This window comes from Populus alba, chromosome 19, assembly GCF_005239225.2.
Source record: "Populus alba chromosome 19, ASM523922v2, whole genome shotgun sequence".
NCBI lineage: Eukaryota > Viridiplantae > Streptophyta > Magnoliopsida > Malpighiales > Salicaceae > Populus > Populus alba.
The window spans coordinates 13,066,425-13,091,431 of record NC_133302.1 but is presented as its reverse complement, the minus strand read 5'-3'; the positions used below and the strand labels follow the sequence as shown (position 1 = coordinate 13,091,431).

The following is a 25,007-nucleotide window of genomic DNA, read 5'->3' as shown; positions in this document are numbered from 1 at the left end:
TTGTCTTGGGCGACCTGATCTTGGGCTCATTTCATAGCCCTCACACCTTCTCTCTAAGGTTTCTCCGCCCACTGTCATGGGGCGGTCTCATCCACCTTCATCGGGGATAACTCCAGTGACTCCAAGATTCTCTACCACCATGTGGACTTGGGAGAGATTACTGCCACTGACTACATAGAAAGAGAAAGTTGCGGTATACTCCTCGCAATCCTCCACCTCGATTTCTATGTTTGGAGCTTCTACGCCTTTCTGCTTGACAGCTCCACCTACACCACTCTCTTTGGTGTCTTCGCCTTTTATCATAGGCATTTGCACCCCCTCAATTAGGTGCCTCTGCAACAGCTCATCTTTCCATCCTTGCATGCATTGGAAAGGTCCTCGCTTGTTGCCTTTATCAAGAGCATAAGAGACTTCATGTTGTACAAACTTTAACAGTCTCTGCTCTGAGCTTCATTTGGGAACTCTTCTTCTCCCTGCACCTGTTGTCTCATTACAGTACCTCGTTGGATCCTACGGGTACTCTTGCATAATCTCTGTGTGCCCTCGTGCAGTTTCTGTTCTCCAGATTTCTCCTTATTCCTTACTTATGTTTGACAGCAGCTCATCCTGTCACAACACCTGGCCAAGTCAAAATAGGGTGCCAATCTTCATCCCTTGTTGTATTTCTCTTCCATCACAGGGTCTTCATCAATTCTCCCCTTCGAGAAATCACAGTCACCGAATCTACCTTCTTTGGAGAAATCACCACTCCATCAGATCCTTGATCATACGGAACCCAACTATTCCTTTGTGCCGTCATCTTGCTAGTCTTCAACAGTTTCATAACAAACTGTCACATATACGAAAATAGTACCGTATGGATAATCCTTCCACTAAGCAAGTTCCCAGGAAAGATTGGAGGGGTCACAACGGTCCCGCTTAAAACCCAATCTCCTAGACAGAACTTCTTAGGCCATATCTATCCATCGTACTGTCTCTCCGTATATACAACCATTTGCTAGCTTTGTTGCGGCTTTCCTTTACAAGTGATTTGGGTATCCTGCTTTTATACCTGATTTCTCAACATCTAACAAGACTACTAGTTCTTAGATTTGTCAAGATTGGTCTTCATTAATATTCACTCTCCACCTCTAATTGTCCACATAACCGGGTGTCCAGAGTGTCCCAATTTTGCCTTCCATCAAGGCATTACATTTCCCCATTTAATAGTTCAGCACATGTAATTGGGTAAACATGTGCACCTTCTTCTTCTTCATCTCCATCGACCTTAATCCAGACCCTCAGATGCCTCCTGATCGGGCAATCTTTCTTTAATAATACACCACTGCCATTTTCAGTCTCGAATCTTATCGATCGGACCATACCATTGCATCCGAAATGATCAAATTAGCTAGAAACATGTCTTGAATCGTCCAAATCGCACTTCAGACGGCTAAGATTTGATCAAAACAATTCTGGCCTAATCAACGGCTCAGATTCACTCTCAGATCCGGTTGCACGTAGACTCTGCTGCACAAATCCTTTCCCTCGGCTCGTGGCTCGGCTCGGCTCCCATTCAACTCGGCTCAAATCGGCTCGGCTCGCGGCTGATGACATGGCAGGTGGGTCCCACTATACTGACATGTCTGTTGACTAGTCAATGGCTTGCTGACTGTGTATGATGATGTCATCCTTGCATCATGTTGATGTCATCCTTTGGCATGCTACTGTTCATACCTACTATTCATAATGCCACTGTCCATGTCGATTGTTCATATGGGTCGGGTCAGCTGGTCTTCGGGTCGGGTCAACTCATCCGGGTGAAGAAGACGCGTGGCATGCATGGGGCGCGTCGGCGCGCGTGGGCAGACGCCTTGCCGGAGAGTGATGGAGAGTGCGGCCATGTTCGACGTCCGATTTTGACGCCGTTTTCACCAGTGGCTTCGTATCGGCCTCCTCTACACAGTGGTATGATCAAAACACCATTTTGACAACTTTCATTTTTGAGCAAAGATCAAACACCACTTTAAACCATGTGCTCTGATACCAATTGTTGGGCGGAATCCGGTGACCGGTGATGTACTGATAATTGCTCAACGGAGGAGAAGCATACTGAGGCACAATATTTTACGTGGTTCGGCAAAACCGCCTACATCCACGGGAGAGGTCCATTTTATTTAGAGATAGAGAAAGGATTACAATAAATACATGGAGGAGGAGGATCACTTCACTCTACTCTACTCCCAGCTCTCTTTGCTGCACTTTGCAGCTCTCTCTTTCTCTCTTCACTCTCTACATGTCTCACAACTCTCTCTCACTCTCACATAGCTCTCTTTGTATGGTGCCTATTTATAGGCAGGATGGTGTCTTCTCTTCTTCTTTCCAGCAGCTGCACATAGGAGTGGGTGGCTGCCATCTTCTTCAACAAAGGCTGCTGCCATTTGCTTGGTGGTGTTGACCACTTTGCTTGGTGGTGGGGTAGTCCCACTAATGGCAATACCTAACAAGAAACTCCATCAGGTACAACTGACTCCAAGGCCTTGGCCACCTCAGGTAACTCTTGCACATCTTCACTTACTTGTAATAGATCATAGATTATTGACACCGGTGCCACTGATCACATGACATCTAGTTTTATTGAGTTACACTCTGCCACACCTTCCAACCAAACACATATTGTTAGTGCCAATGGCACCACCTCCCGAGTTATGGGAGAAGGGTCCTTATCTCTCACATCCTCATTAAGTCTTGATCATGTCTTAGTTGTCCCTTCACTTGACTATGACTTGTTATTTGTTCCCCAGATCATTGATTCCCTTAATTGCACCGTGTGTTTTTGGCCATTATATTGTCTATTTCAGGATCTTCTCACCAGGGCCGTGATTGGATGTGGTACTAGGAGGGGAAAATTATATTATCTGGACTTGACAGACGACACCACTAAGAGATTGAGTCATGCACATCATATGAGAGGAGGTGAGTCCATCAGAATGAAGAAAATTTGGTTATGGCATCGACGATTAGGGCATGCCTCGTTTGGTTATCTGAAACTTCTATTTCCAGATTTGTTTTCTCAGTTTACTGAATCAGACTTTCATTGTGAAACTTGCATTTTGGCGAAAAGTCATCGCATTTCTTACCCATTAAGGTTGAATAAAAGTTCCATGCCTTTCATGATTGTTCATTCTGATGTTTGGGGACCATCACGAGTTCCTACTATTACTGGTTATAAGTGGTTTATGACGTTTATTGATGATTTCACTCGGATGACCTGGGTTTTTCCTTTAAGACAGAAAAGTGAAGTTACCGTCAAATTCAAACTATTTTATCAATATGTTGCTACTCAGTTTGACAAGAAAATCATGACCCTCCGGTCTGACAATGGAGGAGAATATATCAACAATGACCTTCATAATTTTTAAAGTCAACATGGTATTGTTCATCACACCACATGTGCATATACACCACAACAGAATGGTGTCGCAGAGCGTAAGAATCGACATCTCTTGGAAGTTGTTCGTGCCTCTTTATTTAAGGCCGGTTTACCTCATTATTTTTGGGGGGAGGCTCTTTGTTCTGCTACTTTCCTCATTAATAGAACACCATCTAGCACTCTTCAGTATAAAACTCCATTTCAGACATTGACCACTCTCCTCACCATGCCATCTACACCAAATCTCGAACCACGTATCTTTGGATGTGTTGTTTATGTTCAGGTATATCCACACCAACGTGGCAAGCTTGATCCATGTGCTCTGCGTTGTGTCTTTGTGGGTTATGCTGATACTCAGAAGGGCTATAAATGTTTCCATCCTCCTACCCAAACCTTGCACATTACTACAGATGTGACTTTCCATGAGAGTGAGTTCTATTACTTAGGGGGAGTCTCTGAGCATCCTCTGCAGGGGGAGAGCTCTATCTTTGCAGAAGATACTCATATCCAAATTCAGCAAAAGGTTTTAGAGCAATCAGTGTTTGAACAACCAGTTACAATGGTGCAACAAGGTCAGGAGTTACTAAGAACTCTAGATGCTGGTACTGAGCAGTCAGATTCCGAACAACCAGTTATAGTGGTGCAACAAGATCAAGAGTCACTAAGAACTCCAGATGCTGGTACTAGTTCGGATAATTTCCCCTCTACAACTCCTACTACAGTACCATCACCATACATCCAATCAGGTCCTGACGATTTCCCACAAGTAATTAAACATTCAAACTCCAACTCAATCACTCTGCCCGAGTCAAGTAATACAGGAAACACAAGTTATCAACTACCTCCTCGTATGACTAGAGGTATTCCTAGACAACAATATGACCCTGACCTTAAGACAAACGTTAAATACCCTATTGCTAATCATGTGTCCCTACATAGGCTATCTCCGTCATGTGCATCATTCGTATGTCAATTATCCACTGTATCTATTCCAAGTAATGTGCAGGAAGCTTTGAAAGATCCCAAGTGATCCTAAGCAATGAATGATGAAATGGAGTCCCTCCAAAAGAATTCCACTTGGGAGATGACTATCCTTTCAAAAGGAAAGAGAACAGTGGGTTGTAGATGGATATATACGGTAAAGTTCAAGGCAGATGGCTCCATTGAGCGATACAAAGCAAGATTGGTGGCAAAAGGATATACTCAGACTTATGGGATTGATTATGGGGAGACATTTGCTTCTGTAGCCAAGATTAACACAATTCGAGTACTTCTTTCTCTAGCAGCAAACCTAGATTGGCCATTACACCAGTTTGATGTCAAAAATGCATTTTTGCATGGTGACCTAGAAGAGGAAGTCTATATGGATCCCCCTCCGAGATGCAAGATGGGACCTGATAAAGGCAACATGGTGTGTAAACTAAGAAAGTCTCTTTATGGATTGAAGCAATCACCTAGAGCATGGTTTGGAAAGTTCAGCAAGTCAATGAAAGGGTTCGGATACAAGCAAAGTAACTCAGATCATACACTTTTCTTGAAACATAAGAAAGGTAAAGTCACTGCCCTTATTGTATATGTTGATGATATGGTAGTTACAGGGAATGACCCAGAGGAAAAGGCAGCACTACAACGACACTTGGCAAGTGAGTTTGAAATGAAAGATCTTGGTGCTCTAAAGTATTTTTTTTAGGCATCGAAGTGGCTCGTTCTAAACAAGGAATATTTTTATCACAACAGAAATATATCCTTGATATTTTAACTGACACTGGAATGTTAGCTAGTAAACCAGCAGACACGCCAAAGGAGTTGAATCATCAACTTGGTGAATATCCTGATCAGGTACCCACCAACAAAGAAAGATATCAACGCCTTGTAGGTAAGTTGATTTATTTGGGACACACTAGACCTGATTTAGCATATGCCGTAAGTGTGGTAAGTCAGTTCATGCATGCACCAAGTGAAGCCCACATGGATGCGGTAAACCGAATTCTGAGATACTTGAAGTCAACTCTTGGAAGAGGATTGATGTTCTCACGACATGGTCATTTAGATATCGAGGGTCACACTGATGCAAACTGGGCAGGCTCTATTACTGATAGATGATCTACATCTGGATATTTTACCTTTGTGGGAGGCAATCTAGTATCTTGGCGAAGTAAAAAATAGAATGTACTGTCAAGATCAAGTGCTGAAGCAGAATATCGAGGTATGGCACACGAAGTATGTGAACTACTCTAGATAAGGAATTTATTAGGGGAATTGGGGTTCAAACCCAATCATGCCATGCAACTGAATTGTGACAACAAAGCTGCAATAGACATTACACATAATCCAATACAACATGATAGAACCAAACATGTTGAAGTTGATAGACATTTTATCAAGGAAAAACTCGAGGCAAAGATCATCGAGGTGTCCTTTGTTAAATCCGAAGATCAACTTGCAGATGTCCTCACCAAAGCTGTCACAGGCAAAGTATTTCACAACTCACTTAGCAAGTTGGGCATGAGCAACATATATGCTCCAACTTGAGGGGGAGTGTCAATGAGCTGTATATTCCTAATTAGTTATATTCCTAATTAGTTTGATTCATTGTATTTAATTATGCAAGATTATAGGCCCGTAGTAATATTCCTAAAATAGCTTCTTAGGCTTTGTATATATATATAACCCTCTGCTGTTATACGTGGACAAGATAATAAACCAGTATTTTCACAAGATTTGTTATTTACTCCTGTCCAAAGTTTTACAAGCATGCTTTCCCAGAGGTGAAGCTCGACAAGGTGTTCAGCACGAAAAGATGGCGGCAAGGATTTCGAAGGGAATCCATCCCATTGCAAATATCTCAGCTCATTAGGAAGATATTCGAGGCCAGTAGGAGGAAGGTGCATTTTATCTTCTTGGGAGTAATGACAACCATAGAAATTGAGAAATCTAAGACCATCCATCATTGCGAAGGCATCAGATTTCAAGTGTATGTGTCTCGGTAACCAGTCCAAAGATATGCCTTTAATTTTTAATTGATTTCCCTGTTAAACAAGAATAAAGAAAAAAGAAAAAATAATACAATCTACTCAAACACATCAACTTTTGAGCAAATACATGAACGACAATTAATGGCTGTAGCTTTAACCTTATTTTCCTCCAATACTTGAACGACATCACGACGATGACATAACCTGCTACGTTCGCCAGGAAAATCAGATTCTGCACAAACAATGTTAAATGCCATTTCTCGTACTAAATCATGCATTTCTAGCCTTTTAAAAATATTGTTAGTTATGAGACACTTATCAATGAGCTTGCGTATATCAAAAATCACAGACCGGTCATATAAGCAATCTAATATTCTTGTTGCATTGCGAGATTCCCATCCTATGAAGAAAAGTGGTATGTCACGAAATATGGATTTTTGTTCTGAATCCAACCCATCGTAACTAATTCTCAATGCCCTTTCAATTTGAGGGTACTAATTTGACCTCAAAAGACTCAATGTTGAAAAGAAGTTCAAATTATTTAAAAGTAAACTATTCCAAGCTACAATAATTTGCTAGAGAGTGCACATTGCACAGTAAAAACACCTCGTGACTTGGTTTTTTTTTTTTTTTTTTTTATTACACACAATAAAAACGAGAATGATCAGGTTTAGAGAATTAGCAATCACCATGATATTGCACAGCATAGTGTTGATCATTAGAGGAGCAGTGAATGGTCTCTGTATTTGTGAAACAAAAGAGCGCAGACACACACGCACGAGCAAGTCGGTGAAATCACCGCTTCAAGGCTCTGTCTTTAAGATCAAGGTTTAAGAAATGTTGATTGAATTGACTTGTGTGTGTGTGTTTAAGACACATTTGAATGTTGTTATCTCTGTTTTCTTTTGTTTTAATGTTATCATTGTTCTTTGTTCAATCCTGGCGACCGGAGATGTAGTTCTTTCGATTATCCAACGGAAATTGCAGCAGACACATGATTTCCGCACCAAATTCAACATCAAAGATAGAGAACGCCCTCCTTCTCATTACACTTCATTATTTAGTACATGACATGGACATAGAGCATAAAGCTTTCACCATGACGTCCTTATTGAGGAAAGGGCATTATACTAGTTGCTTTCAGTACTTGAAAACCGAGTTGGATGTGCCAATCAACTCAATGAACTTGACTGCAACTTTGACAGAGTTGGCGGTGGCCAAATAGCGAGAGTTGGAGCTTGATGTTCCTCGAATTACCGAGTTCGAAATAGCACGGAACAAGATATAAGGCACTTCATTTGTCAAAGAAGCCTGCAAATGCAAATCAAAGCACGAACCATTAGTTACCAAATTGTGACGAATCCTAAAATCAACAGCAAGCTTTTCTTTCTTTCCCTTTTCCCTTACCAAAGCAACAGCAGCACTCGCTGTGTCCACAAATGTGACATTCAATCTATTGGCAAGGAATTCGCCATATGCTGCATTCTTAAGGTATGTATCGGCAGTGGAACCCCTCCCTCCGAAGACGATCGCCGGCGTGTTCTCTAAACAATTCGTCTCGTTTGTCTCATCTACACACTCTTGCAACTTCAAACCCTGCATGCAATCACACAGATTAATTAACAGTAAATATAGAATTTTGGTAATAGAGTACGGAGAAGTATCGATTCAGTGGCTACCTGCAGCTCAGAGGCAACCGTAAGCCAGTCTGAATCGACGGGAAGCCACAAAAGGTTCTGTGATGGGTTTCCGGCAGTATACAGTTTTACTTTCTGAAAATCTGCGCTTCCCAAGGAATTGGCTCCTTTCTGTGGAAGATTGAAGTCTCCGAATTTGAGTTTCCCTCTCTTTGACGTGTTGCTCTGCGCCAACAACACACGCATAAATCACAAAACGTCAGTTGTAGTCGCACAAATTAGAGTTTTGCATAATTTGAACTGGTTTTAATTGTACCTTCCATTCCCAGTTTCCAGTAAAGGCAACAGACGCTGGCACAGCAACATCACCAAGACTCAACGAATCGCTGACACTTCCAGCACTCCCAAAATGAATGATTCCTCGGATGGTAAGTAAATCGAACAGAACTTGGGTGCCCAGAACCACATTTGGCTAATACGCAAACAAGAGTTAACGTTAATTATACATGCACTTAAACGGTGATATTAAGAAGAGAGAGAAGGGTCCTTACAATTTCACCCCCTACGTTAACAACTACGACATGAACGCCCTTAATCTTTCCAATGTTGAATCTTCTTCCTAATTAATCAAAAACCAGAAAGTTAAAATTATTGCAATATCAAGCTGATCAATATACATACATACATACATACATATATATTGTTTTTTCTTATTATTATATTTAATTAAGGATAACCCGCCCTAATTTAAGTTATCAATTAAGAGTGTCCATTGCAAAAAAGGATTTACCGACTAAGTCAATGTAAGGTACATGTGTGCTGGGAACGAAGAAACCAGAATTAAGAAGAGCGTCTTCGCTGCCAGAGGAACTCACAACAATGCCTAAATAAGACACTGTATTGCCATTGATTTTCTTGACAACCTCAGGTAAAGGGCTTCTCAAGCTCAGCTGCATGGACTGCTGTGCCATGGCCAGTAGCACAAGCACCATCACAGCCAATTCAACTGACAACATTTTGCTTGGCAATCCAGCCAAGGCCATTGATTTTCCTAGAGAAAGCGAAAGCCAAGCACTTAGTGCTGAAATGAGGAGAGGGACAATTTAGAGCTAATTAATGCTGCTGCTGTGTGTGTTGTGGAGCGTTTTCACGGGGCTTTATAGAAACTGAGATTCCAAAATACCCTCCCATCACTGCGAAATGGCAATGCACACCTTAATTATTATTAATAACTATTTAACATCCGTGGAGAAAGTCAATATTTTTTTTTGAATTTTTTAATTAATGTTTTATTTTTAATTTTATTTTTTAATATTATATTTATTTTTTTATTTGATTATTTTACTCTTGTGACATTGATTGTGGATTTGATGAGTTAACCTTATTCGCTAGATTTTATCTTTTTTTTTAACTTTTTTTTAAAATTTTATATTTTAGTATTGATTTAATTAGGAATTAATATTTATATTTTCTTTTTTTTATTAGGTTATTCTGATATCATAACCCGAGAATAGTGTTTAACGGGTTAACCAGAGTTGACTCGTGTTATTTATTTGTGGTTTTTTAATTGAATTATTTTTTAATTTTATCATTTAATATTAAATCAATTGGAAATTGAGTTTCATAATTTGTTTTGGTATTTTAACCATGGTTAAATCAAGTCATTTTTTTTTATTTTCTTTCTAAGATGTTATCTCGGTCTCATGTCCTTCAACATGGGGTTTTGTTTTTACTTGGTTATCCTCGTCTCGTGACTTAGGTTACGGGTTTGACAGGTTATTTTAGTTAACTCAGTTTATTTCCTTTTTTTTTTAATTGACTCCCCCCCCTCCAATTTCATCATTTAATATGTGTTTGATTGATAATTAGGTTTCATGATTTATTTTGGTTTGATTTTTATGAGGTTATTCTGACCTTATGATCCAAAAATAGTGTTTAACTGGTTAACTCATATGGACTTGACTCATTTTTTTTAATTATTTATTGTACAAATTTCATCATTCAATATTAGATCTGACATGATCGATTTGGAATTGAGCTTTATAATTTATTCTTTATAGGGTTATCTCAATCTCATGACCAAATTTGTGAACTTGACTCGTTTTTTTTTTATACAGTTATCTTAGTCTCATGACTTGGGTTATATTTTATGTTCATTTTTAATTGATTTTTTTAGTCTCATTCTTCAACAATGGACTGATTAGGAATTGAACTTCGTAATTTATTTTGATTTTTTTTCTACGGGGTTCTCTCGGTCTTATGACCCGAGTTGCAGGTTTGACAAGTTAACTCAAGTCACTTGTTTAGGTCCTTTTTTTAATTGTTTGTGTTTTCAATTTCATCCTTCAACATTGAGTTGATTGAAAATTAAGTTTTATAATTTGTTTTCTATGAGGTTATAGTCTCATAACCCGAGTTAACTCAAGTCAATCAAATATATTGCTATTTTAATATTAAAAAAAATATTATCTTGAAAATCATTTTGAGTTAAACTATGCTTTTACAGGTTGTCTAAGTTGCTTTTAGATCCATAAAATCAATCAGGTTACATCGAGTCAACCCTTATACAATTTAATTTGTTTTTTAAGAGATATCTGAATATTGTTTTATATTCAAGAACAATTTAACTTGACCCGCAACATAGAACAAGTCAATGAGATCATATAATCATAATTCATGTTGGTTGCTATCATAATTTTAAGTTATTGAGTCTGATAGATAGCTCAAGGAGTTAAATCGGCTTATCTAAATGTAAGAATAAATAACATATAATTGAACAAATTTTAATATATCTTTATTTTTTAAAATGAGTTTATCATATTCTAATATAATATTTCTTCAATTGTCTTAATTCTATTAAGTTATTTCATCTAATTTTATATCATAATATATTTTATTTCAAAAATGTTCTTCAACTATACAACCATATAATTCTTCTTCTTTTTCCTTCTCATGAGTTTTGCGAGTTTTTGTTTTTTACATGCAAAATTTGAATAATTCATGTTTTATAGAAAATTAAAAGTTAACATTGTAACCAGGCTAGGTTAGTGACCACGTGACACAGGTTGCCTCTAAGCCAACTTCTAAAAAAACAAAAGAGGTTAGTTGGATCGTTTGTCGGCCCAACAAAATGAGTTGGATTGGGCCGGAGTCCAACCCCATACATGGACTTGGACCTTAAGCCCAATAGATCTAGCCCAAACCCATACTTAAGAGCGTATTTGGCCCGCCTTGTTTTACCTTAAGAAAATAAGGCCTTGTTTGGCTTCTTAGGGGGTGTTTGCCAAACATGACCTTAATGAATTTTTTGTGCCTATGATTTTAGGCTAAGGGCGTGATTGGTAAACATGCCATAAGTTTTTTTTTTTTGTTAGTTTTAATTTATCTATATTTGTGTGTCTAGCCAAAACAACCATTAAAAAATCTTTTAAAAAATCTAGGGACCATTTTGAAATTATTTGTGGCCCCCTCGTGTGTTTTAATAGTAATTTTACCCAATATCAGACCGTAGATTTATACTATAAGATACAAACTTGGTATTAAAAATACCTAATTTTTCTTCAAAAATTTGAGTTTTGTTTTCAAAAACAAACAAATTCTTTATTTTATAAATACAAAAATATGTTTCCTTTTAAGGATTTCACTTAGTATTGAAGTTGTAGACTTATATTTTCAAATACTAACACGGTATTAAGAATACCCGCTATTCGCTAAAATTTTCAAAAATTCCAAAAATCTCTTAAACATTTTCCTCATTTCAACAATAAAAAAAAATATGTTTTATTTGGTGTGCATACGACTAGATTCTAAAATTTTTATGCATATTTTATATGAAAAAATAAAAATTGCATTTTCATCATACTTTGAAAAATAAAGAAACATTAATTAATGGGTATCATAACAAGTTTGCGATTGTCCATTAGGATTTGACCAAAATTTCAAATAAAATCTCCTTTATTTTTTTATGTCTTGGACTTTAGGATAGTGAGGTTTTAACCTGATAAGATAAGAATCTCTTTAGTAATAAAGACTTTTCTTAAACCTTAGACTACCTTTATGGGCTTTAGAATGACTAGGTGTTAATTTGATGAGACAAAGATCTCCTTACCATAGAGAACTTTTCTTGAACTTTAGATAGGTTAACGAATAGAAACACACCTTTGAACAAACATCAAAGTAACTTATATCTAAAGATGCCCAAGGCTAGTATCTAGACCATGTCCAATTTAGTGTTTAGATTTTTAGGTTTCTATTTAAGTAGCTCTTCAAGCACATTCAATTGTATTCCTCCAACATTATTCTTTTCTTGAAATCTCCCTGTTTGCTCCACCTTCAATAATTTATCCAATTCTCTTAAGGCTTTATCTAATCTTTGATAGAAATACACTAAGTGCTTTGGTTTTGAGAACTACATCAACCTCTAGTATTCCTCTATTCTAGGCATCATATCAATGTCTATAAAAGAAATACATATATAAAAAAAGGATCCTAAAATGAACCAAATAATTAATTTTTGGTTTTTGTACAAGTGTTTTTAAGACATGCATTATTCATCCTTACTTCTTTAGGAACTTTATCTAATCCAGTGTACTCAAATCATTCCAATGTTAGATTAGTTTATCTATTTTTTTAATGATGCAATTTATGTTATTTATAGTGTCAACTTGTTGGTGTTGGGTCTTTTGCAATCCTCCTTACTTGCTGTAATGACTTGGACTCTTGCTGAAACTAAGATAGGGTATATTCATATATAGCAACCATCTTGTCACCTAAGTTCATAAAATTTAAGATTAAGTTCATGTCAGGTTTGTCCAATGATGTTATACGAGAAATACCCTAAAGGTAGTTTATAATTATTATGTGTATGAGTAGGTTTACTAACTAATTAATCATAAGTGGTTTTAAATTAGCTAACCATACATGAATTGAAGTTCTGTACATGAAGTTGGCTTTTTAGTTTTTAAAATTTCTATATGTCTACTTGTGTTTCTAATAAGTCAAAAACATGTGTTAGTTATTATTTGTCTAATTTTCTATATATAAAAAATCATCTATTTTGGTCTCAATTCTATCATTTTAATATATCCCTAGACATTGAAGGTTGTTTAAAGTATATAATGATCATTTAAATCATGTATGACGATCTTTAACAAAATCTGAATAAAAAAGTATTTGACTTTGCCTTTTTGTACCTTATACAGTTTGTATCTCCTTATTAGTAGTGAACTTTTATTCCTTGACTTTGTATCTCTAAAGTGGTGAGTGAATATATATATTTAAAGTGGTGGGTTATTTCAATATATATCTCTTTGGTTTTGTACCTTAAAGTGATGAGAAAAAATATTATTTATGTAAGTGAATTGTTTCTACTCTATATTCCTAATATCTTGGTATCAGTTACTATAAAGTCAATAGGGCGACCCATATTATCCATTCTCATTACTTATATTGGGTCTTTATCATCATGATTGGTGGTGATGAACCCATTTGGATCGATGGAAATGTGAGGTACTATATAGGAACACTAAGAGTGTATATAAACATAGTTCTATAATGTACTTATGACTTAGACAATGAAGACCCATCTTTAGAAATGTGTAATCCATTAGAATATACGGAGATGGTAGATTATTAAGCTCTTCATGGTCAAGATGGTGGCCTCTCTCCATTACTTGTGTTTTTTTTTTTTGGAAGCATAATTATTATCTTATAAAACAAATATGAAATCATATTTGTTGTGCTAATCTATTGATCATTCAAATAATCTTCTAATCAATATGCTACTAGTTAATTATTTCACATTCTAAGAAGGTGAAACTACATAATAAAAATTTAATTTCGAGAGCAGGCACGTAATAACCGTGGAACATTAAGCATGGTGTAGGATTGTAAAACCTCAAGTTTTAAGAAAAGTAATATACTACAAAGCAACACCACACAAATAAAAATATAAGTTCATAAAAAATAAGAAAGAGAGAGCGAGAGCAAGAGCGAGAGAGGGAGATTACAAGAATTAGAGTGTTGGCTCTCTATTTTATAATTTACATGGTTTTTCTATCTAATAGGTAACCTTATCTAAATAAAAGGCATAACTTAATATTTATAGAAAAATTGTAAAAAACCTATAAATTGATAAAATATCAATTTGCTCCTTAAATAGTATTCATATATTAATTCAGGATAATTTTACAAATTAACTCAATCAAGCCCTTACTTGATTTTTCTAGGTCTAGAAATATCATCCTTGTTTTAATTATATTCTAGTCCTTAATTTCTAAAATATATTTTTAATCAAGTCATACTTAATTAAATCATCATATTTTAATTTTTAACTAATGGTTCTTAACGTGTGCGACCCATTAGGTTCTTAATATGTTGGCCAAAATATAAATTATAATTCTAATTATATAAATTTAAATAATTTTATTTATTATCAATTCAACAATTAATTAATTTATATTTGAAGATCAAGTGCACGTTTAACAACATATCATGATCCCCTAAATATTAGAAAAGTTATTAGTATTTTAACTTAACCTTTCAGTAATCGGTTTCTTAGTGTAATTAAAATCCTTTCATCAATGATGTTTCGATTTAACATTAAAGCATATAGTACATCTGCCATATAAAATCATCTTTGTTCTCTACATAATAGTCAATTATCATTTGAATAAGATTCAAAACCCTTTTCAAATCTCATTTCATCTTGGCCAATGATTTATATGTCAATACTATTTGAGAATAGATGAAATATTTTTCCTAATTCATCAAGGGTAATGAATCATCTCTTGATTACTCAAGTACCTTCATATAGTTTATGTTATACCCAATGTCTGCCTTTTTGTTACATTGATTAAGATAACATGTAACAAAATCAAAGCATGACATTCTCTATAAAAGATAATTCAGTGATTTCAAGTTTAAGAGTCACTTACACAATCGTCACGTGAGCCTTTCCATAGAAATAGATGATCTCTCCATATAGAATTATCATACAGGTTAGTTTAGTGTACATGTCTTAAGACAATAACCTTTATAATAGTTCTAGGTATCCCTATACCTCAATTTAAAAGAGCAATTACTTCATTTCATAAAAGAATGAACATATAATATATGTTGTTACTCCTTTTTAGAACCTAATATTTATATATAAGAAGGGAAAAACTCGAAGTTGTGCTGTTTTGAATGACATTGTTGTTCTTCTTCCCCTGGACATGCAGCAAGGGAAGAGAAGGTTTTTGAATTTTTTTTTTTTCGTGCTCTCGCTCTCCCTCTCTCGCCCACTTGCATAAGCACTGTCAAAACTCAAAACCCAACACAACCCACGCCCCCTTATGATGTTTTAACCAAAGGAGTCATGCCCTGCAAGCGGCTCCCTATTGGGCACCTTGCCCGGCACCAAAACTGAGTACGTGACCTTGCTCCCCATGCACCGTGATGGGACAGGGATAGGGTCAATTCCACTCCCCTTTTCCCTATAAATACCACCCAAAAGGAACATACCATGAGGGGGGTTGGTTTTTGAGAACATGGATAGAGATGAGATTTTAAAGAGAAGAGAGTTGAAAAAAATAGAGGGGGACAATTTGTTTTAAAATAGAAGAATTAAATACAGAGAGAAGATAAACAATAGAGAAAGAGAGAAAACAAAGGAAGGAGAAGAACAAAACAAAGAAAAAGGCAAAGAAGGACATAGAGATAAAAGAAAAGGAAACAAAAGCTAAAGAGAAGAAAAAGAAATGAAAACCATAAAAGAAAAGGCAGAAGGAAAACACAGAGAAAGAAAGAATAACCACCGGACAAGCTGCTCACCACAACGCCACCAATAACATCATGAGCAACCGCAAGTCCACTTCTCTTCCTCCTCCTTTTCTTCTTCTCCAGCCTTGTCCTCTACTGTTCACTAAGCCAGGCAGCGCTGGCAAACAAAAATTATTGGGTCGGGTCCAGCCCGGTCCAAAAAGTTTTGAAAAAGAATCCTTTCAAAAAAATTTATGATTTTCCCGTATATTATTTTTCTCAATTTCGCTTAATATTTGTTTGCATTTTCATACCGTAAAGATACAAATCCTATATTAAAATACCTGGTTTTCGTTGAAACATTGCAAAAAAAAAATTAAAACAAAAAATGTCTTGTTTTCATGTATGCGACCAAGTCTCTTAAAGATTAAGAAAAAATCATATCGTATTTTTATACAAAAAACATAAAAATTTAAAAATATGTTTTAGGATGCATTTTGGCTTTAATAACTAGTTTATTAAAGCCATGAGAACTAGGCTAATATTTCAAAAAAAAAACACCCTAAAAACATTTTTTTTCTTTTAGTATATGGGATTACGAGTTTATACATGATAAGATAAAGATCTTTTTACAGAAGAGATAGTTTATTTTATATAGATATTAGAACGGATAGGCTTTTACATGATAAGATAAAGATCTTTTTACAAAAGAGACTTTTCTTAAACCTTAGACAGACCAACAATTAGAAAATATGACAATACCTTAATTTTTTATCAGACAATTAAATAATGCGGCTTACCTTAGATAGGATGTATTTGGAGTGTTAATACCTTTACTTTATGCAACTAGTCCTCGTACCTAATCTTTAACACCAGTTAGGGTTCCTAGTGACCAAAATACTAGGCAGCGACTCTCATTCCCACTTTTCACATATAAAAGACAAGAATTCCTTGTTTGCCCCATTTTTTCGATTACTTCGAACCTACATAAAGTGGACGCATCGCCGCGACGCCACATACGTGCGATAAAATGATGACTCTATTAGGGATTTTGTGGACTAAGCTTTGTTTTTGTCTGATTGTTATGTTTTATGATTTGGTTTGTGTGTTATTGCTAATATTGTATTTCCTTATTTTCTTATACGCTTTAAATTATGTATATATTCATTCATGTATTATATAGAATTGCCTCATACATCACATGTCTTAATTTTTGAAAACACACATAAGCTTCTAAGATAGATGGGGAATTAGCGATCTGCCATATGACTATTGGTCAAGGTTCAGATGCATGAAACACCCAACTCATATTTGAGTGTCTGCTTGATAATGGCGGGCATACATGCCTTAACCATTTCTCACAATGTCCCTACATTGTCTTTACAAAGATGTCAATGGATAGATATGAGACCCCTTTTAAGACCAGGTAGAAAACCTATTCATGCTTACTTAGTGAATAAAACATGTCCTTAGGTTATATGTGCTACCTTTTTTGCATTAAGACAAACCCTTTTTGAAGCATCTTGAATTCAAGACTTGTGGGTGACACAATGGTCGTCACACAATGGTTTCAAATCAAGCAAGCTTTGAGAAGATCAATTTCAAAAGTTCAGTTTTGTTTATCTTTACAAGACTTACTATGCAAAGTCTTTGTTCCGTAAGTATTGTAAAGAGGGGGCATCTATTGTTACCTATATTTGGAACCCAATATATATATATATATATATAAGAAGGGAGAAGCCCGAAACAATGTTGTTTTGAACAACACTATTCTTCTTCCACTGGACGTGTAGTAAGGGAAGAAGAAGGTTTTTGAAAAAAAAATTTCGCCCTCTCGCTCTCTCCCCCACTTCCATAAACACTGTCAAAACCAAAGAATCTTCTTACATTTAATGACTTTTCTTAAATCTTAAATAGACCAACAATTAGAAAACATGACAAGACCTTAATTTTTTATTAGACAATTAAACAATGTAGCTTACTTTAGGGAGGGCGTATTTGGGGTATTAATAACTTTCCTTTACTCAATCAGTCCCCATACCCGTTCTCTGAGACTATTTAGGGTTACTAGTGATCAAAATACTAAGTGACGACTCTCATTCTTGTTTTTCACAGATAAAAGACAAGAATTCCTTGTCTGCCCTATTTTCCCGATCACTTCAAACCTACATGTAGTGGGCGCATTGCCACGATGCCACACACGTGCGATAATATGTACCAACATCTACAACTCTAATGAATGCCTAGTATTTTAGAGAGCATCAACTAGAAATATTTTAGAAATAATAGTTTGATGTAATATAAATTTCATAATTATAACAACTTTATAATTTTATTTGTAAAGTATTTTGTTCCATGAACTTTATCTTTCCTCTAAATTCATATGTCACATATTAGATTAATTAATTTAATATTATATAAATATTAAAAATAAATTAAACTTTTATCAATATTAAATATATATTTTTATAAATATAATAATTTCACCTATAACTAATTGATTGGTTAAGAAGATATTAAACTAACACAAATCTCAATTTTTATTTGGTTGTGTGATCTTTTTCTTGTGTCTTTTGTGTGGTTACCAGTCTTTCTGCCTTATTCATCCCCTGTTTTCCTCGTTATCGTTGTCGTGGGAAAGATAGACCATAACATGTTTTTATCTTTGAAAGGCGCATGCATTACTTACAAAGATGACAAAATTATTTATCACATAAAATAATGGTAACAAAATGTACCATATGGAAGAGAGACGTTGGCTAATATTGCAAAATAATCTTCGAATATTCATGGATATTCCATAAATAAAATCCATAAACTCTTCTTTCTTTTCTTTTTCTTTGTGATAAAAGTGTTTGTCCTTGTTATCTCTTCGGATTTTATTCTAATAATTCACCTCCTCTCTTTCTATTTCTCTGTATTATTTGAACAGCACCGACACTCAAAATGACACTAGTGACCATGTCAGTATGATAGTTTCCACGTTTTCGAAGTTCTGAGGGAAAACACAACTTTTTATGTAAAGAATTAATGAGGAGGGAAGCACGAGGAAAAAACTCATAATAATATAAAGATAGAGTAACGTGGCTCGTGTGCCATTAATTGCCAGTCTTTCTGAATGGTTCGGCCCCAGCGACTCCTGTCATTGAAGGGAGACCACGACATATTTCCATGTTTTAAAGGCGCCTGCATTACATACAAAGCTGACAAAATTATTTATCACATCGAATAATGGGAACAAAATGGAGCCCATGGAAGAGAGACGGTGGATAATGTTGCGAAATAATCTTTGAATATTCGAGGATATTCCATAAATAAAATACATAAACTCCTTTTCTTTTCATTTTCTTTCTTATAAATAGCGTTTGTCCTTCCTGGCTTTTTTTATTTTTTCAAGGAAGGGTCAGATTGTAAATTAGAGAATCAAAGTAAAATTAGCAGGTAAAATAAATTGTGCTTTTAAATTTTATTATAAAAATAATTATTTTTATTCCCCATCTTTTTAGGTTTATAGGTGATTGGTCCGTTTAGTTGTTCAAAATTTAATTTTGAAATAAAAATTCATTTTTTTTTATTTTTAGTTTTTTTTTTTGTTGAAAGAACGAGGGTTTTCAAATATCGGCTTTGAGATAGAAAGTGATCGTTTACAAAGATTTCAGTTACCAAAAAGATTGAAATCAGTGTCAATAGGTTTTATTTTATGATAGTAGTTTTACTTAGAAGTTTTTTTCCTTCTCCATGCTAAAGGAGGTGAATCTAACTGTGATAATGCCAATTATAAGTTTATAAATGTGTTTTTGGTTTTAAAATGGGGTTTTAAGCAAAAAAAAAATTAAGGTCCTATTTTTCTGGTGACCTATGGGTGCTGAATTCTACAAAAGTAGATGATGTTTTGTCTATTGTTGTCATCGACGCGTCACTGACTCATGTTGTTCGCCCTTTTAAAAAATAAAGACAGACTCTCGTGCTTGGGTTCTTTTTGGGTTTTTTTTTCTATTTTATATCTGGGTTAAAAAATTGAAAAAAAAAATCATTAAACCCAATTAAGTCCATGAGTCGGTTCCTAGGTTTATCAGGTTAATACGCAGCATTCAATATGTGAGATGATGAAAAATGATTGAATGGAGAACTAAAAGTCCACATCTTTTAGAGTTATACTTAATGAGATATATAAAATGAGATATATTTTTCTCATAATCAATTTTGCTTTATTGTTGAACAATAACATACATGTTCCTTTTCAAATTCTAACACTTTATAACATTTTAAAAAAAAAAAGTTAGATCTAAATGTGTCTTTTGAGAATTTAAATTTTTGTCAGAATTTTCGGAAAATATGAAGTTGTTTTAATAAGACATTAATCAACAATAATTAAGAGATTAAGTGGTGGTTTCAAACAAGAAGGGTATAGTTATAGACTTAATGTTGTTCAAAACCAAGGCTGATAAAATAACAATGTACTCCTTACTCCCTTTTCAATTCAAAACTTTGGGAATGCTATAATTGCATAGTAAAAATATAGATAGGAATTTGTGATATTTTCTAATAAATTCCAAACTTCATTTGAAAATGCTTCACTGGAGGATTGCTTTCAAAGGACAATTATGGCCATGAGTGGAGCCCTCCTCCTGCCTTCTTCCTCCCGTCGCCAACAAATTTTATCAAAAAAAGTTTCCATAGAGATTATTTTATTGTGATGATGCCTTCAGATCTCAATATTTGTTTTGTTGTGCTGTCTTTCCCTTTTGTGGTATGGTGTCTTTCTGCTTGGTTTCAGCCCCAGCGATTCCTGTCATCGAAGGGAGACCACGACATATTTCCATGTTTTAAAGGCGCCTGCATTGCCTACAAAGCTGACAAAATGATTTATCAAGAACAAAATGGAGCACATGGAAGAGAGAAAGGTGGATAAATGTTGCGAAATAATCTTGAATATTCGAGGATATTCCATAAATAAAAATACATAAACTCCTTTTCTTTTCATTTCTTTTCTTATAAACTAAATGCGTTTGTCCTTTCTGGCTTTTTTTCTTTTTTCAAGGAAGGGTCGGATTGGAAATTAGAGGATCAAAATAAAATTAGCAAGGTAAAATAGATTGTGGTTTTAAATTTTATATTAAAATAAATTATTTTTATCCCCCATCTTTTTAGGTTTATAGGTGATTGTCCTTTTAGTTGTTCAAAATTTAATTTTGAGATAAAAATTTATTTTTCTTATTTTTCAGTTTGTTTTGTGTTGAAGAAAGAGGGTTTCAAATTTCAGCTTTGAGATAGAAAGTGATCGTTTACAAAGATTCTAGTTACCAAAAAGGTTGAAATCGGTGTCATAGGTTTCATTTTATGATAGTAGTTTTACTTATATGTTTTTTTCCTTCTCCATGCCAAAGGAGGTGACCGTGATAATGCCAGTAATAAGCTTATAAATGTATTTAGGGTCAAAATTGGGGTTTTAAGCTAAAAAAAAAAAAAATCAAAGTCCTATTTTTCTTGCGACCTATGGGTGCTGAATTCTACAAAAGTAGATGATGTTTTGTCTATTGTCATCGTCGACGTGTCTCTAACTCATGTTGTTCGCCCATTTTTAAAAAGTTTTTAAAAAAAATAAAGACAGACGACTCTCGCGTTTAGGCTCATTTTAGGTTTTTTTTTCTATTTTTATATTTGGGTTAAAAAAATTAATAAAAATAAAAAATCATTGAACCCGATTGAGTCCATGAGTTCGTTTCATAGGTTTATCAGGTTAATTTGCAGCATTGAAACTATTATTTGTTTTTCTTTTTTTTTTGGGGTTTAATGCTTTTATTGCCCCTCAATTGAGGGGGGGAATGCAATTTAATCATTTGTTATCAATGAAGTACTTTTATTATCTCAGCACCACATTCCTATCCAGTTTTTTACTTCTAAAATAAATATTTGATACAAAAAAACTATCATGCAATTTATTGTTATATAATTAAATAAAAAATAATTTCTAAGATAAAAAAAATTATTGAAATCTGATGACGTGCATAACTTGTGTTGTGAGTTTTCTTGTTGACTCAAGTTCACTTATTTTTTTTATATAAAGTAAAATGTTATTTTTTTTTTTCAATTTTGCCTTTCAATGTTAAGTTAATTCAGGATTGAAATTTCCAATTTGTTTTCCCATATTATCCCCACAAATTTCATAGGTCATCTCATGTTAACCTAGGTAAATCAAATGTTTTTCCATCTCAATATTAGATAATAAAAAAATTATTTAATTCATTCTTAAAATCTATTTTTTAAAAAGGCACATCACATCACCAATACTTGGATTTTTTTTACGCTTCAATTTTTTTTTTCTTGCTCCGACTCTCAACATAGCATGGGCCAATAGACTAGTTAGAATCTACAAACACTCATTTTCAATCCCAAAACACCTTGTAATTGGTTTAAAAACTCAAAATCAAAATCATGTTAAAAATCTTTATGAGCCTCAATTTATGTTTCCAGAATGATTGAAGGGCAAAACTAGGTCAATCAAACTCTCATCTAAAAACCAAATCACTTAACATCAAGATCGGTTTGTTTGTGGGTGAGATGTGGTGATTCAAAACCTTTATTCTCCTCACTCAAAATTCAAGGATAAAAAAAAGAATAAAAATGAAGATTGGGATGGAAATATAAATATTTGTTAGATATATAAAAAATTATGAAATTAAGAGTATATTATAATTTGAGGTGCCTTAAATGGTTAAGCAATAACTTGTCAAATCTATTAGTTTTTTTTTTTTCAAAATAGCATACACGAAAAATGTTTTTAGAAAAATAGCACAATTAAAAATCTATTTAGAGAAATAACACAATTCAAAGAGTCGAACGTATAATCTACGACTCTAGAATCGTTATGTGTCTTATGCCACTTCTTTAAAAAAAAATGGTAAAGATAATTTTATTAAACTATTTTTAAAATCTATTTTTTTAAATTCGTAAATTTTAAAAATAAATAAAATATAAGCTTATGGATACTTCAAAAGAAACTATTGGATATTATTTCTACCATTCCATTAAACTAAATGTGTTTTCTTAACATATGTTGCTTTCTTAGAGAATGAATTTTTTTTATTGAAATGAGTAATAAATGGGGCGGACGATGCGTCATCGGCCTAGTTTCTTTGAGAAAAAAACAAATGACGCATCGTCTGGGAAATTCCAGAATCCGACACTGTGTGGTAAAAAAACAAGCGTTTATTTATTTTTTGACTCAAAACACCTAGGAAAACATCATAGGAACCTTGGGTAAACCAATTCATTAGCCTCAAAAACACAAAACATTTGATCCAATACCTGAAACAAAAAATCTTCCAAAGGTTAGATCTATTTTTTTAATGTGTTTCCAAGGTAAAAGAATCACTTAATCGTAACTCTTTCTCAATCATATGAAATCATTTGACATAAAAATTGAACGTTTTGGTGGCCTAAAATCTTCTCCAGTACACGTCACACTTTCTCTCGAACCCTCTAAACTAGAATATGGCATCCCCTCCTCTCTCTGCCACCAAAAAAAGGACTAGAAAATGAGGAAAACTAAGTTTGATATCAAAATTTATTTTGTAAAAATTACAGGGGACCGATTAACTTAATAACATAAAAAGCTGAGGGGACACAAAATGAACTTTTCAAAAACCATATTTGCAAACGCTACCCACCGTTTTTAGCCGATCATTCACTTCAGTCCTCTGCACTTTGAATTTAAAACTCCTCACTACCCTAAATAAAACATTGCAATTATTACTCTAATTTGAGATCAAAAAGAGGCTCTATTTGTTGCAAAATAAAAAATTTAAGGATCAAAGTGCAAAATTTTTTAAAAAACTTATACTATTATAATCCATAGTAATATGCGAGATGTATGAAAAGTGATTGAATGGAGAACTAAAAGTCCACATCTCTTAGAGTTAATACTTAATAAGATATATAAAATGAGATATATTTTTCTCTCATAATCAATTTTGCTTTCATTGTCTGAACAATAACATACATGTTCCTTTTCAAATATCTAACACTATAACATTTTTTTTTTTAAAAAAAGTTAGATCTAAATGTGTCTTTTGAGAATTTTTTAAATTTTTGTCAGAATTTTCGGGAAAATATGAAGTTGTTTAATAAGACATTAATCAACAATAATTAAGAGTATTAAGTGGCTGGTTTCAAACAAGAAGGTATAGTTATAGACTTAATGTTGCTTTCAAAACCAAGGCTGAGTATAAATAACAATGTACTCCCCTTTTCATTTTTTCAAAACTTTGGGAATGCTATAATTGCATTAGTAAAAATATAGATAGAATTTGTGATATTTTCTAATAAATTCTCAACTTCATTTGAAAATGCTTCACTGGAGGGTTGCTTTCAAAAGGACAATTATTGCTATGAGTGGGGAGCCCTCCTCCTGCCTTCTTCCTCCCGGTCGCCACAAATTTTATCAAAAAATTTCCATAGAGATTATTTTATTGTGATGATAGTAGATGTGCCTTTCAGATCTCAAATATTTGTTTTGTTGCTGCTGTCTTTTTTCCTTCGTTTGTGGTTTGCGTGTCTTTCTGCTTGGTTCATCCCCAGCGATTCCTGTCATTGAAGGGAGACCACGACATATTTCCATGTTTTAAAAGGCGCCTGCATTGCCTACAAAAACGCTGACAAAATTATTTATCACATCGAATAAATGGGAACAAAATGGAGCACAAATGGAAGAGAGACGGGTGGATAATGTTGCGAAATAATCTTTGAATATTCGAGGATTATTCCATAATAAAATACATAAACTCCTTTATCTTTTCATTTTATATATTTAACTTATAAATTGCGTTTGTCCTTTCTGGCTTTTTTTCTTTTTTCAAGGAAGGGTCGGATGTAAATTAGAGGATCAAAGTAAAATTAGCATGTAAAATAGATTGTGGCTTTTAAATTTTATATAAAATAATTATTTTTATCCCCCTATCTTTTTAGATATTTATACGTCGGTGATTGGTCCATTTTAGTTGTTGAAAATTTAATTTTGAGATAAAAATTTATTTTTCTTTTTTTTTTCAGTTTTTTTTTTTGTCGTTGAAAGAAAGAGGGTTTCAAATTTCGGCTTTGAAGATAGAAAGTGATCGTTTACAAAAATATTACCGTTACCAAAAAGGTTGAAAATCCGGTGTCGGTAGGTTTCATGTTTATGATAGTAGTTTTACTTGGGTGTTTTTTCCTTCTCCATGCCAAAAGAGGCGAATCTGACCGTGA

The 25,007-nt window shown here is 34.2% G+C and overlaps 2 protein-coding genes and 1 long non-coding RNA gene across 4 annotated transcripts in view; 2 read left to right on the top strand and 1 right to left on the bottom strand.

The window, feature by feature from the left end:
* Nucleotides 1-25,007, top strand: part of LOC118038731 (uncharacterized) — a 162,337-nt gene that overhangs the window by 63,228 nt on the left and 74,102 nt on the right. The gene's annotated exons all lie outside the window — the stretch shown is intronic.
* On the top strand, nt 1,749-3,163 carry LOC140955104 (uncharacterized). The gene is made up of 2 exons (XR_012168831.1): nt 1,749-2,532; nt 2,841-3,163. It is a non-coding gene; the product is annotated as an uncharacterized lncRNA (long non-coding RNA).
* On the bottom strand, nt 7,399-9,160 carry LOC118038713 (bark storage protein A). The gene is made up of 6 exons (XM_035045123.2): nt 8,815-9,160; nt 8,576-8,643; nt 8,341-8,496; nt 8,067-8,249; nt 7,795-7,983; nt 7,399-7,698 (listed from the first exon to the last, which is right to left on the bottom strand). Exons 1-6 carry the CDS (start codon nt 9,065-9,067, stop codon nt 7,528-7,530), a joined length of 1,020 nt encoding a protein of 339 aa, XP_034901014.1. The 5' UTR covers nt 9,068-9,160; the 3' UTR covers nt 7,399-7,527.